Raw genomic sequence first — 15,841 nt, forward strand, 5'->3', positions numbered from 1 at the left:
ATTCTAAAGCCCCTTTTCAACCTCAGTGAGTTGCTAAATATACAGAAATGATAACCAACATAGAGCAAGACGCAAATGCCCACGGACCCATCAGTTATCTGTCAACAAAGCATTGTTTCAAGTAGCGTATCGATAATCAGAGGCGTAGCGACCCCTTCCGGCGCCCGGGGACAAAACTTTCGATTTGCACCCCCCTCGAACTTTTCATTTGCACCCCCCTCAAACTTTCGATTTGCACCCCCCCCCCCCTCGAACTTTTCATTTGCACCCCCCTCAAACTTTCAATTTGGCGCCCCCCTAAGGTCGGCGCCCGGGGACATATGTCCCCCCCCCCCCGCCCCCCCTCCTTCCGCTACGCCTCTGTCGATAATGACTCTTTACAATGAGATATGCATTTTCTCATTCAAGACGGTTGGGAGCCCTACATGGACAGAAGGGCTGGAGTTACAAGAGACGGGGAGAGTTGAATCCCCTGGCTGCAGGATCTGTGTAGCAAGAAAGTATTGTTGCATGCAAAATTCCCTCTGGGCTGCGCAGTAGTTGTGAACCTTCTGCGCAGTCATTTTGTAAAATACATGTATACGTGTATAAGACTTATAGAACACCGCGCACACAAAATATACGTTGCACACTCGTTTTTTTTTCTCGATAGAGCTACATATCGGTAATGAGATATGCATTTTCTCATTTTCTTCTTAGAGGGAACGTTGATTGCATATCGACGTGTTCCTAATCACGATTAATTAGTTGTCAACTACAGGACCATTGTCCCATCTTTCAACAACAGCACACAATTTGAGCAATACACATCCATTAGTCCAATAAAACACAACACTATTACACAAGCAAACCGTTATTAGACCGCCTTAATAATTAAACCATCTTAACGATTAGACCACCATCTTTACTATCAGATCATCAATGAACATTTGTAGACAATCATTGGTAACAATTATTACCATCATGAGAATAAGACAATCATTGACCTCCAGTTTAAAAAAAAAATTAGACAGGTCAATAGGGCCAAAGAAAAAAAAGTATCCGTTTATAGATGAGAAGTATGAAAGTTTGGGTAAACACAAGACTGTCAACGAATTCATTAGGCAACATTTAAGTTTTAAAAAAAACCGCAACATTCAAGCAGAAAACAATTAGAATCTAAATAGCTTCATACACAGGTTAAACAAAAATAATTGTGAAACAAATATGAAGAACCAACCAAGCATATTCATCATTCACCAACAAACCAAGCATGTTGACCAGCCAACCACATCTACCAATCCCCCAACCAACTTCTCAAGCACATCCTAAAAAATCTCAACCTCCTAGCCAACCATATCCTCAAAATCCCAACCAACCAGCCAACCACATCCACCAAGCTCCCAGCCAACCACATCTACCAATCCTTCAACCTCTCTGCCAACCACATCCACCAACCTCCCAAACAACCAGCCACCCTTTCAGCGAGAGATATCTGCACTTGTCAGTAACTAGACAAACATGGGAAGTGTTCTCAAATCCTATTGGTCGCCTCATAGCTATTTGCACGGCTGGTGTGTCTACTGGACGGCTCCTTAGCGTTGTTCTTAGCCAGAGATTGCTGGTAGCTGTACAGTTGTTTCTCTAGTGCATAGTTTTCTGCTTGCAGGGCCAAGATTTCACGCCTGTGATAAATAAATAAATTGTTTTAAGACATTTTTATGTTGTTGTTTTTTTTAAAATCAACTAAACAAATTAAATCTAAGAAAACTGGCTTTTAAAAGAGCACTGAAATTAATAAATGAAAAAAAAAAAAAAAAAAAAAAAAAAAAAAAAAAAAAAAAAAAAACCACTAAGTAAAGAAGTAAGTCACATTATGTGTCGAAACGTCACAGTATAGTTGTTGATACATTTTTGCTTGATTGATTGGCTGTAGTTTAATTATGTATTTTAAAGCTACTCCTTGTCAAAAGAATCATATAACTTGAATACGTTTGAAATAGCCAGACTTAAAAAGCATTGTAGAACAAACTATAGAATGGCAAGCCCCACTTTACATCTGCGTTGTTGATTTTGAGAAGGACTTTGATAGTGTGGATAGGTCTATGCCAGTTCTGGAAAAGGTAGGCCTATATAGTGACAACTCAGGAGGAAATTGGAGATTCGTGAATTTGCGGATGATATTGCCCTATTCTCACTCTGGCTGTAAGGCATGCAAGAAGAAGTTAATGCATTAGGAGTCATCTCATAGCGCGTACGTCTCAAGATCAACAACAAAAGACAGAAGTAATGAGAGCCAACAATAACAAAGAGGACCAATAACAATAATCAGAAAACGTAAATGATGTGGAGGAATTTGTCTATCTTGGCAGCAAGATCAGCCAATCAGTAAACACAGGAAACACAGGAGGACACCCGTGCCAGAATTAATAGAGCCCGCTGTGCTTTCAGTCCTACGACGCATGTGGAAAAATACTGCCATCGCCAACAGAATAAAAAAAAAAATTAAGATTCTAAATTCAAATGTCAATGCGGTTTTGCTATATGGAACAGCGACATGGAGGGTTTAATAGGACTGCACAGACAATGTAAAAATCTTCATTAACACATGTCAGTGATAGATCCTGAAATCGAGGTGGCAGGACAAAGTGCCTTACATAGGCCTATGAAGAGGACAAGGCATGAGCCTATGACAGTGCAGATAAGAAGGAGGAAGTGGCGCTGGGTGGGGCACACATTGCAAAAGGCCCACACAAATGTGACAAGTCGTAAGCTTGCGTGGAACCCCCAAAGAAGGGGATAGAGAGGGTGCACAAGACGGACCTGGAGGATGAGTGCTCTTGAAGAACTAAAGACAGCAGGAATGTTGGGAGGCTGCAAAATCAACAGCATGGGAGGGGTCGGCGTGGTCGAGTCGGTAAAGCTCATGGGTGCTAAACCGAACAGTCTCGAGTTCGAACCCTCGGGCAGATGAGGCTCGTTAGCTGCGGACAGCCACTCTTCTAGGAGAGATAACTCCTAAATCAAACAACTGCTGCCATGTAGTTTGTTCTTAGTTGGACAGAGGCTATGGAAGCAAATCCAAAAAGAAAAGCAGGCTGAAATCGGAGTCAATGGCCTCAATGACGCATAACCAGTTGACACGTAATCCTTAATTGTGATGGAAGCATGGTCGAGTCGGCAAAGCTCATGGTTGATAAATTCGAAAAAAGTCTCGAGTTCAAACCCTCTGGCAGATAAGGCTCGATCCCTCCCAACACTAAAAATTAAGAACGAAGAAGAAGAAGAACAACTTGGGACTGGACAAAATGGAAGGTTATGGTTGAGGCCCTGTGCTCCATAAGAAGCAACGATTATTAAGACAAATAAGTCACGTTTGAAGTGAAAAGAAAAAAAAAATAAATAAATGCGAAACTGTTTTTGAGAAAGACACGAGAGCTCATTTGTTGTTAGAGGTACGATAGGTATGGGGAGTGGAGTAAAGCATGTGTTGAAAGAAATTTTAAACCCATAAATGTTAACGTGTATCCCGTGATCTGAATTTCAGTTTACAGCCAACGATCACTTAGTGTTGTAAATTGTCATCTTAGCTCCATTAATGTTGCCAGTTTTTGAAGGTTCTTTCACTTTTTTTAAGAATTTTTTTATTTTTATTGACCCGCCTGTTTTAACACAGTCATTAGAAAGTGGATGTCAACATGAGCTGTGTAAAGGGGGTGTACAGCCTTCCTTGTATGGACCTGTCTCATTACTAAAGCATAATAAAAATTGTCTTTATTAAACTACACGATAAATCAAATTAAAACGGTAGGAAGATGTTTTTTTTTTGTTTCATTTCATTATTCGTTAAAAATTGACTGTCTTTTCTCATCACCCAATCAAATTCACCGTCACTTTTATCCAATCGATCTCCTTCTCTTTCAACTTTTTCTTTCGCAAATGAAAAAAAAAATATCCTATCATTAGAATTAAAAAAAAAAAAAACTACTCCAAATGACTCAATTTTTAGTATTTGAACAAAACTTGCAAATTTTTCCATTTTGTATGAATTATAATCATATAAACGTTTTACAATAGTATTTCACTGTAGAATTGTAACATATTTTTCTCAAATCTCGTTTACAGTGACGTATCGTTTTATTATTTAAAAGAAATGTGCATAAGGTATTTTATTTTCTTGATTCACTTTTCTTACACATTTTTTAAGCCGGTAATAAGGAGATGTGCATTTTTACTCCTCTAACAGCGCGCGTGTCGCTAATGGCGTATTTTTAAAGCACTTTCTCTATTTAAATGTATCTTTTTTTAAAGGAAAAAAATATCGACTAGCTTTCAGAATCCTTTCCACTCAATCAGTGCGCCAGACGAGAGCTGGTTAGGTCATAAGAGCGTGAGAGAGCTGGTTAGGTTATGAGAGAGCTGGTTAGGTTAGGAGAGAGCTGGTTAGGTCATGAGAGCGTGAGAGAGCTGGTTAGGTTATGAGAGAGCTGGTTAGGTCATGAGAGCGTGAGAGAGCTGGTTAGGTTATGAGAGAGCTGGTTAGATCATGAGAGAGCTGATTAGGTCATAAGAGAGCTGGATAGGTCATGAGAGAGCTGGTTAGGTCATGAGAGAGCTGGTTAGGTCATGAGAGAGCTGGTTAAGTCATGAGATAGCTGGTTAGGTCATGAGAGAGCTGGTTAGATCATGAGAGAGCTTGTAGATCATGAGAGCGTGAGAGAGCTGGTTAGGTCAGGAGAGAGAGCTGGTTAGGTCAGGAGAGCGTGAGAGAGCTGGTTAGGTCATGAGAGAGCTGGTTAGGTCATGAGAGAGCTGGTTAATTCATGACAGCTGATTAGGTCATAAGAGAGCTGGTTAGAACATGAGAGAGCTGGTTAGGTCACGAGAGTGTGAGAGAGCTGATTAGGTCATGAGAGAGCTGGTTAGATCAGGAGAGAGCTGGTTAGGTCATGAGAGTGAGAGAGAGCTGGTTAGGTCATGAGAGTGTGAGAGAGTTGATTAGGTCATGAGAGAGCTGGTTAGGTCATGAGAGAGCTTGTTAGGTCAGGAGAGCGTGAGATAACTGGTTAGGTTAGGAGAACGTGAGAGAGTTAGTTAGGTCACGACAGCTGGTTAGGTCATGCGAGCTGGTTAGGTCAGGAGAGCTGGTTAGGTCATGAGAGCTGGTTAGTTCAGGAGGGCATTAGAAAACTCCAAAAACAAACAACCGATGCCTTACCTTTCAGATTGTTCATGAAATTTTTGAAAGCAAGTCTAGAAAAGCATACAGGCTGATATCGGTGTCAACTCGCCACACCATGTTGACACGTAAGACTCAATTATGTTGGATTAAATCACCTTCAGGATTACATTTAAGTACGAAGAAGAAGAAAGAAGACTTATCAATGAAGTGGAAGCGGAATGACGTATGTGCCTATCTAGCAGTAGTGTATCTGTAAGTGGGGGTGGGGCTTATATGAAGATATCATTCATGGAGAAGGTTCATTTGATGGGTGAGTGGTGAAACTACGCCCTCAATCAAAAGATTGTATTGGCGCCATTACGGGATGTTTCTCTTCAATTCTTCCCCATCATCGCGCTGACAGTGAATGGGTTTTAAAAAAAATGCAGTGATAACAATTTTCGATCCTACAATCTGCTGACGGTTAAAAATAAATTAAACGCTTTTGTAATTGGGTCACTGTGACATTGTGTCTGCTGATTAACGTCACGTGATAGGGTTTTCACGCCCAGCTGAAATCTGGTAGGGAGGGTTGGGCAAACGGCGAGGCTGGTCTGAGCCTAGGCGAGTGCATCATCTTTTCCCGTCCGTACCCAAAACACGTGGCTCAGATGTAGTAGAGTTCACCTGTTTCAGTGATTCGTGACGTACAGGGGGTAATGTGGTCAGCCCTATGCCCACCCGCCTTAATTTCCCTTACGTGAGTTGGGTATGTTTCATAGCTGGGTGGACTCAGTGAGTCAGGTACCCATCAGAGCTGGGTGGACTCAGTGAGTCAGGTACCCATCAGAGCTGGGTGGACTCAGTGAGTCAGGTACCCATCAGAGCTGGGTGGACTCAGTGAGTCAGGTACCCATCAGAGCTGGGTGGACTCAGTGAGTCAGGTACCCATCAGAGCTAGGTGGACTCAGTGAGTCAGGTACCCATCAGAGCTGGGTGGACTCAGTGAGCCAGGTACCCATCAGAGCTGGGTGGACTCAGTGAGTCAGGTACCCATCAGAGCTGGGTGGACTCAGTGAGTCAGGTACCCATCAGAGCTGGGTGGACTCAAAGATGTCCTACAGACTCGAGCCCGGGATCCGAACTCGAGACTTTCGGGATAGCAGTCATAAGCTCTATCATCCGACCACGCTACATTCCTTTTCTCTTCACAGCTATATTCTGTGCTCCGACAATTTTCGGTATATCACTCATACTATCCCCGGCATTGTCAGTTGTATCTTATTAACAAAACTAATTTGTATAGCAATGGATGGCAATCATATGGTCAACTCATTAAACCCAATAAGTTTAGAGAACAGTTATTGCGTGAACACGCACATTCACACACACACACGCACACACGCGCATGTGCACACACACACGCACACACAAGCACACACTAGCACACACGCGCGCGTGCACACACACACGCGCACACACAAACACGCACACACACACGCATATATATTTAAACGTCTTTTATCTAACAAGGGTGTAAGGTAGAAAAACATTTGTTTTATTTATTTCTTTAATAATTAATTTAACCAATTAGAGCATTTTGATATATTGTTTTCACGAAAATAATCATGTAAACATTAATTATTTTAATTAAATTATTTTACTTTTAACATGTAAGCCCTACTTAAATTAAAAAAAAACCCGTAAAATATCCAATGACAGGAGAGCGTAAATCTCTGGTAAAAAAAAAAAAAATTCTTGACACACCAGAAGGCAACATGAAGCAATTTCTCAAATTTATCGATTACTATAGCCAGACAAGGCTGAAGTTTATTGAGTAGCCAATCAGCTTTTGAGAGGATAAGCCTCAAGTTCTTAAAACTCGCTCAACCAAGCAGTATAAAAATAGAAACATTTCGCTCAGCTCATGGGAAAACCCGTTTTTTTTAAAAATGTTCTATTTTTAATTTCACGCTGCGTTTGGTAGCCGGCGGTGAACTATCATTCTTGTCCAGTTATCATCGTATGTCTTTGTATCAGTGTATCATTGTATGGCAGGCTTATCTTTGTATCATTGTATCATTGTATAGCAGCTTCACTGCTTCTTTCAGTGATTTTTCTCCGAGGAGAGGCACTTGAAATTTTCGGGGTGGGGGGGGGGGGACTAAATTTTCCGGGGGTGGGGGAGGGACGCGGAACTAGTAAAAGTGAGGAGATGTCTGGAATAAACTCTGGGCAGCTTATCTTTGTATCAGAGTATCATTGTATGGTGGGTTTACTGTTACGTCCGGATTTAGTTCAACTCAGTAAACGATTCGTGACAATCTTCATACTTTATTTGGACAAAATTCTTCACATAACAGAGTAGCCCTCTACCAACTAACCCCTTACAATCATTCACTCCATCTTTTATACCGCATTCGACCTTGGTATAACAATACATAAACACACCGGGGTTAAAAATACTCTAGGGTAAACTCAACTCACACACGCACTCTCCCCTAAGTTCTAGATTATTCTAACCTATTTCTATCTAACCTACAGCTGACCCGTAACATTAACCTCCAATCAATTATTCTCCGAACAGTCGAATGTTCTACCAACCACCCAGTAATTCTCCGAACAGTCAAATGTTCTACCTAACACCCAATAATTCTCCGAGCAGTTGAATGTTCTACCTAACACCCAATAATTCTCCGTACAGTCGAATGTTCTACCCACCACCCAATTATTCCCCGAACAGCCAAATGTTCTACCTAACACTCAGTAATTCTCCGAGCAGTTGAATGTTCTACCTAACACCCAATAATTCTCCGAGCAGTTGAATGTTCTACCTAACACCCAATAATTCTCCGAGCAGTTGAATGTTCTACCTAACACCCAATAATTCTCCGTACAGTCGAATGTTCTACCCACCACCCAATTATTCTCCGAACAGCCAAATGTTCTACCTAACACTCAGTAATTCTCCGAGCAGTTGAATGTTCTACCTAACACCCAATAATTCTCCGAGCAGTCGAATGTTCTACCAACCACTCAGTAATTCTCCGAACAGTCGAATGTTCTACCTACCACCCAGTAAATCTCCGAACAGTCAAATGTTCTACCTACCACCCAATAATTCTCCGAGCAGTTGAATGTTCTACCTACCACCTATTATTCTCCGTACAGTCGAATGTTCTACCTACCACACAACCCCAACTCTCTGATTCGTTTAGGCAGACGCATGCGCACTAATGCTCGAACAACCAGTGATTATTTCCTGATATGTAAATTTGTTCTCTTCACATCGCCTAACTACAACAAGACACGTCATAATGACAGAGACAATTAGCCATCTCGCAATTAGACCGTGACCTTTACTTGATTTATTAACCCAAACACATCTTTAAAATCTGAATAACTTCATTTAATTAATTAGTCAAACCAGCATTACGATTTTATTTTCTTTAAAAAAAAATATTTTTTGTTAGAATTAACTATCATAATTAGCATTATCTATTTTACATAACTTCTTTTTCGATGCTATCATTAGACTAATTGCTATTTTTTCCCATTTGACTCGGAGGGTCAAGGTCGAATGCTGCACGCGCCAAGACGGGAACGAGGCCACTTAAGCTGGTTGACGTCAAATACCAAGCGTAGCTTATATCGTCTACTGAGTAGACTCTACTCTATCGGTGGCATTTGATTGGATAAGCTTGTCTTGGTGCGTGGGTTATTTAATGGGTGCAGGGAGCTTGGAGTTACTCATCTTTGGTACGTGTAGTCTGGGCCGTGATTTTCCGGCAGGGAGGACAATTGGTAGGGCCGTGATTTTCCGGCAAGAAAGACAATTGGTAGAGACATGATTTTCCGGCAGGAAAGACAATTGTTAGAGACAAGATTTTCCGGCAGGAAAGACAATTGGTAGAGACATGATTTTCCGGCAGGGAGGACAATGGATGGGGACATGATTTTCCGGTAGGGAATACAATATATAGGGTAGTGATATTCTAGTAGGATTTTCCGGCAGGGAGGTAGGGAGAGAGTGACAATTTTGTTGGACCATGATTTAATTATAAAGACAACTATCGGTTAAATAGATTAAAATTTTTTTTTAAGCATTGATTTCAATAAAGTAAATAAAACACAAGTTGGCGAACCCTAGGCAATGGACCAGAGACGCAATAAGTAAAAGTTTTGGTAAAATTGAAACCTTAAATAACAACATGTTATTTTAGAGCAGAGAAACTCACTAAAAATAACTTTTGAAGGTTTGGTGTACACTACCAGTAAATTAAAGACTTTTTAAAAAATAGTTTAAACTATACCTGAGAGTGACGTGATTGTGTGTTGTTTTTACATGTTTTTACATGTTTTTACATGTTTTTTTACATGTTTTTACATCTTTTTACATCTTTTTACATGTTTTACAAGTTTTCAGGGTCATGTTTTCTATCACACAATGTCAGTGACCTAAGATTTCTACGACAAGATGTCAGTGACCTAAGATTTCTATGACAAGATGTCAGTGACCTAAGATTTCTATGACAAGATGTCAGTGACCTAAGATTTCTATCACACATAATGTCAGTGACCTAAGTTGTCAGTGACCTAAGTTGTCAGTGACCTAAGTTGTCAGTGACCTAAGATTTCTATGACAAGATGTCAGTGACCTAAGATTTCTATCACACATAATGTCAGTGACCTAAGATTTCTATCACAAAATGTCAGTGACGTAAGTTGTCAGTGACCTAAGATTTCTATGACAAGATGTCAGTGACCTAAGATTTCTATCACACATAATGTCAGTGACCTAAGATTTCTATCACAAAATGTCAGTGACCTAAGATTTCTATGACAAGATTGAGCCTCTATGTGTCTCTTAAAACGTGAAAGTAAATTGCAGGCCGATGAATTAGCGGATTAGGAATTTGCCTGCTACCCCGTGCAAATAGCCAGCTATATATTCATTTTTCTGTAGTAAAAATAAATTAAAAAAAAACACGTTATAGAGTTTAGTTGCTAAATGAGATACAGATCTTCTGATTGCCTGAAATAGACACTAGAAGGATGATCCAATTTTGAATACGACGATCTATTAGTAACGTTAAACGGCTAATTTAGACCTCGTTTTAAAATATCTGATAGCGTTCTTGTTAGGGGGGGGGGGGTGTGAATGTAGAAACTGATGTGCTACAGAGAGACAGACAGAGAGACATGCAGAGAGACAGAGAAAAAGAGAGACAGGCAGAGAGACAGACAGACGGACGGACGGACAGACGGACGGACGGACGGACAGACAGACAGACAGACAGACAGACAGACAGACAGACAGACAGACAGACAGACAGACAGACAGACAGACAGACAGACAGACAGACAGATGCAGCGTCTAAGTTTTATAGACGCTAAGGACCAAAAACTGGGTTCCTTTGAGATGAATAGATGCTGGATACATTGATGGATGGATCGGTCATGTGATATCCATATCGTTGTAAAAGAGGGGGGGGGGGGGGGTGTAGGCCAAATAAGCTAATTGCTAAACAACATGATTTATGGCACAGTTTTAGTAACGATTAGATCGATATAGCCGGATGATTGATTTGTGAATTGTTGACCTTATACCCAGCTATCTTCTACGTTGTAAATCGATAATTGAACCGATATCTCCTATTGGTTTCAGTCTGTAAAAATCCTCAGTCCACAGGAAAACATTGACACCGTCAAAAGAGAAAGGCTGACACCGTCAAAAGAGAAAGGTTGACACCGTCTACGGCAAGTGTGTTTACTTACGACATCTGGTGTTTGTGTAGCCTCGTGACGTCATCGATATTTGTGTAGTTGGGGCAGACGAGCAGGTGGGAGTCCATCCACTCGATGTGGATGGTCATCTTGTGGTCCTCTTGCTCCAGGAAGGGACATTCGGGCTCCTTGAGCTGTGGGAGACAGCAGGTAGAGAGGGGTTAGGTGACAGTGGACAGGGATGTAGGGGAATGACTAGATGGGTAGGGAGGGGGTAGGAAGGGGTTAGGTGACAGTAGATAGGGATGTAGGGGGATAACTAGATGGGTAGGGAGGGGTTAGGTGGACAGTGGACAGGGATGTAGGGGAATAACTAGATGGGTAGGGAGGGGTTAGGTGACAGTAGATAGGGATGTAGGGGGATAACTAGATGGGTAGGGAGGGGTTAGGTGACAGTAGATAGGGATGTAGGGGAATAACTAGATGGGTAGGGAGGGGTTAGGTGGACAGTGGACAGGGATGTAGGGGAATGACTAGATGGGTAGGGAGGGGTTAGGTGGACAGTGGACAGGGATGTAGGGGAATGACTAGATGGGTAGGGAGGGGTTAGGTGGACAGTGGACAGGGATGTAGGGGAATGACTAGATGGGTAGGGAGGGGTTAGGTGGACAGTGGACAGGGATGTAGGGGAATGACTAGATGGGTAGGGAGGGGTTAGGTGGACAGTGGACAGGGATGTAGGGGAATGACTAGATGGGTAGGGAGGGGGTAGGAAGGGGTTAGGTGACAGTAGATAGGGATGTAGGGGGATAACTAGATGGGTAGGGAGGGGTTAGGTGGACAGTGGACAGGGATGTAGGGGAATGACTAGATGGGTAGGGAGGGGTTAGGTGGACAGTGGACAGGGATGTAGGGGAATGACTAGATGGGTAGGGAGGGGTTAGGTGGACAGTGGACAGGGATGTAGGGGAATGACTAGATGGGTAGGGAGGGGTTAGGTGGACAGTGGACAGGGATGTAGGGGAATGACTAGATGGGTAGGGAGGGGTTAGGTGGACAGTGGACAGGGATGTAGGGGAATGACTAGATGGGTAGGGAGGGGTTAGGTGGACAGTGGACAGGGATGTAGGGGAATGACTAGATGGGTAGGGAGGGGTTAGGTGGACAGTGGACAGGGATGTAGGGGAATGACTAGATGGGTAGGGAGGGGGTAGGAAGGGGTTAGGTGACAGTAGATAGGGATGTAGGGGGATAACTAGATGGGTAGGGAGGGGTTAGGTGGACAGTGGACAGGGATGTAGGGGAATGACTAGATGGGTAGGGAGGGGTTAGGTGGACAGTGGACAGGGATGTAGGGGAATGACTAGATGGGTAGGGAGGGGTTAGGTGGACAGTGGACAGGGATGTAGGGGAATGACTAGATGGGTAGGGAGGGGTTAGGTGGACAGTGGACAGGGATGTAGGGGAATGACTAGATGGGTAGGGAGGGGTTAGGTGGACAGTGGACAGGGATGTAGGGGAATGACTAGATGGGTAGGGAGGGGTTAGGTGGACAGTGGACAGGGATGTAGGGGAATGACTAGATGGGTAGGGAGGGGTTAGGTGGACAGTGGACAGGGATGTAGGGGAATGACTAGATGGGTAGGGAGGGGTTAGGTGGACAGTGGACAGGGATGTAGGGGAATGACTAGATGGGTAGGGAGGGGTTAGGTGGACAGTGGACAGGGATGTAGGGGAATGACTAGATGGGTAGGGAGGGGTTAGGTGGACAGTGGACAGGGATGTAGGGGAATGACTAGATGGGTAGGGAGGGGTTAGGTGGACAGTGGACAGGGATGTAGGGGAATGACTAGATGGGTAGGGAGGGGTTAGGTGGACAGTGGACAGGGATGTAGGGGAATGACTAGATGGGTAGGGAGGGGTTAGGTGGACAGTGGACAGGGATGTAGGGGAATGACTAGATGGGTAGGGAGGGGTTAGGTGAGGTAGTGGACAGGTCTTAAGGGGAATAACTAGATGGGTAGGGAGGGGTTAGGTGACAGTAGATAGGGATGTAGGGGAATGACTAGATGGGTAGGGAGGGGTTAGGTGGACAGTGGACAGGGATGTAGGGGAATGACTAGATGGGTAGGGAGGGGTTAGGTGGACAGTGGACAGGGATGTAGGGGAATGACTAGATGGGTAGGGAGGGGTTAGGTGAGGTAGTGGACAGGTCTTAAGGGGAATAACTAGATGGGTAGGGAGGGGTTAGGTGACAGTAGATAGGGATGTAGGGGAATGACTAGATGGGTAGGGAGGGGTTAGGTGGACAGTGGACAGGGATGTAGGGGAATGACTAGATGGGTAGGGAGGGGTTAGGTGAGGTAGTGGACAGGTCTTAAGGGGAATAACTAGATGGGTAGGGAGGGGTTAGGTGACAGTAGATAGGGATGTAGGGGAATGACTAGATGGGTAGGGAGGGGTTAGGTGGACAGTGGACAGGGATGTAGGGGAATGACTAGATGGGTAGGGAGGGGTTAGGTGAGGTAGTGGACAGGTCTTAAGGGGAATAACTAGATGGGTAGGGAGGGGTTAGGTGACAGTAGATAGGGATGTAGGGGAATGACTAGATGGGTAGGGAGGGGTTAGGTGGACAGTGGACAGGGATGTAGGGGAATGACTAGATGGGTAGGGAGGGGTTAGGTGAGGTAGTGGACAGGTCTTAAGGGGAATAACTAGATGGGTAGGGAGGGGTTAGGTGACAGTAGATAGGGATGTAGGGGAATGACTAGATGGGTAGGGAGGGGTTAGGTGGACAGTGGACAGGGATGTAGGGGAATGACTAGATGGGTAGGGAGGGGTTAGGTGGACAGTGGACAGGGATGTAGGGGAATGACTAGATGGGTAGGGAGGGGTTAGGTGGACAGTGGACAGGGATGTAGGGGAATGACTAGATGGGTAGGGAGGGGTTAGGTGGACAGTGGACAGGCATTAAGGGGGATAACTAGATGGGTAGGGAGGGGTTAGGTGGACAGGCCTTAAGGGGAATAACTAGATAGAGAGATGTTTTATAAGTCTGTTTGGTGTAATTGTTGGGGAACGAAGGGGATGGGGTGGGGCTATTGGTTAAAGTAAAACGCTTGGGAATTGTTTTAAAAGATTTCATGTGTTGGTGTAGTGATAGAAAAATGGAGGGGGGGGGGGGGGTGGAGAATGGGTTAAAAATAAACGTTAGTGGGATATTTTAAAAGACAAAATTAATAAAAGGACAAAATTTAGCAGGACATAATGTTTTAAAATGACAAATATAGCATACAGATTAACAGGACAGCAAATAGTATAATAGGACTTAATTAGTAGAACATATTGTAATGTCTAACTTAGGAGAAGTAATATCTGCCAGATATCTCATAGTAACACACGACAGAATAAAAATTAAACAAAAAAAACCGCGAATAAAGCCAATTGCTACAAATATTGGCAAAGAATTTGTGGTGGGAGATCTTTGGGAGGGAAAGATCTTTGGGGGGAAAAGATCTTTGGGAGGAGATGATCTTTGGGAGGGAAAGATCTTTGGGGGGAAAAGATCTTTGGGATGAAAAGATCTTTGGTAGGAAAAGATCTTAAGAAGGAGACATTCACTGGGTTGGCCTTGTATTGGTGTTCTGTTGGCCCTTTGTTGGCTCTTCCCTGGGAAAAGGTGATCACTGGGACAAGACCACCATCCAATTAAAACTCAAACATCGTCTCAACGAAAAATAAAAGAAAAAGCCAAGCATTACCCACGTGAGGACGACACATAAAACCCAAAAAGCCACCCCCCCTGCCATCAAAAAGCCAACCCCCCCCCCCCCATCAAAGCCCCGCCCAGCCCATCACGGAAGACCTGCCTCTAATGATGGACTGTTTACCCTGTGGTCAGCTGGTTTAGATTGAACTGGCCTTTCATGTGCCATTGATGTTATACATAGGCGGCGTATGGTCAAGCACGCAACAAACTTAACACAGTTCATTCTATTGGATTTGAACTGAACTAGATCTGAAATAAGATTTCTAGTTCTACGTGTTAACTGAGTACAAGAGCTCTCTAGCTGCTGTATGTTGCGGAGCCACATTGAAGGATGAGCCAATAAAGGGCCATCAAAGGGCCATCAAAGGGCCAACAGAACGGCTAGATAAGGCCGACACAAGATCACGAGAAGGCCAACACAAATTAGATAGAAAGAAATGTGTAGATAGACAGAACGCCAAAAACTGTACGTGAAGTAGAATTCATCTATGCAAAAAAAAAAAAAAAAAAAAAAAAAACCACTAAAGGTATTATGTATTTTCTTTAAACCTCGGAACTAAGGACAAGATTTATAGGGGATTCGAGGTCAAGTCCTTTGAATCGTTGACTCTACCACTGGACCCGTTAATCCCATCATCCCCACCACTAATCCAAACAAAGGACAGAAAAATAAAATCAGACCCTGGACTCTTTTGGTAGATTTTACTTTCTTAATCCCACAAAGATGTTTTAGTTGGTGTTCTTGGTTAAGGTTACTATAAAGGTCAAGGTTTTATCTTGGTTAAGGTTACTATAAGGGTCAAGGGTTGTATGCGTTATGGTTCAGCAGTTGGGATCAAGAAGCTTGGTTTAGAGTTAGGTTTAACCGACTCTACACGCGATTTATGATCAAGTAGAGCGGATAAACGTGTTGCCGTGTTAAAAAATCAAACACCGATTACGTGGGGGCCGGAACTAGTCATCCCCGGAAGATTACCGTCAAACAGATCATAGACCGGGTCTAAACGATATCGATTAGCGGTATCGATCCTGTCTTGCCGGTGAAAATATTGTGGACAAGTCACCTCTTTCCCCTGATTCGATTATCTGGATCAGGCTTGGTTAAGTTACGCCCAGTGAGATCAAATGCGGAATGGGAAATTTCCGATTCGGATAAATTTAACAGACAGGACTTCTAGGAAAGTAATTCGTTTTTAAGAGAATGT

General features: G+C 43.3%; 1 protein-coding gene across 1 annotated transcript in view; it reads right to left on the reverse strand.

The window, feature by feature from the left end:
* Window positions 1-1,467: 1,467 nt before the first annotated feature.
* The window catches only part of LOC131941079 (uncharacterized), a 77,489-nt gene continuing 63,115 nt past the window's right edge, over window positions 1,468-15,841 (reverse strand). Inside the window, exons 4-5 of the mRNA XM_059300065.1 lie at window positions 10,919-11,061; window positions 1,468-1,664 (exon numbers count right to left, since the gene is read on the reverse strand). Coding sequence (XP_059156048.1) covers window positions 1,514-1,664; window positions 10,919-11,061 — 294 coding nt within the window. The 3' untranslated portion in view covers window positions 1,468-1,513. The remainder of the gene's footprint in view (window positions 1,665-10,918; window positions 11,062-15,841) is intronic.

The sequence above is a fragment of the Physella acuta genome, unplaced genomic scaffold (genome assembly GCF_028476545.2).
Source record: "Physella acuta isolate Inbredline_101_S28 unplaced genomic scaffold, ASM2847654v3 ptg000345l, whole genome shotgun sequence".
Lineage (NCBI taxonomy): Eukaryota > Metazoa > Mollusca > Gastropoda > Physidae > Physella > Physella acuta.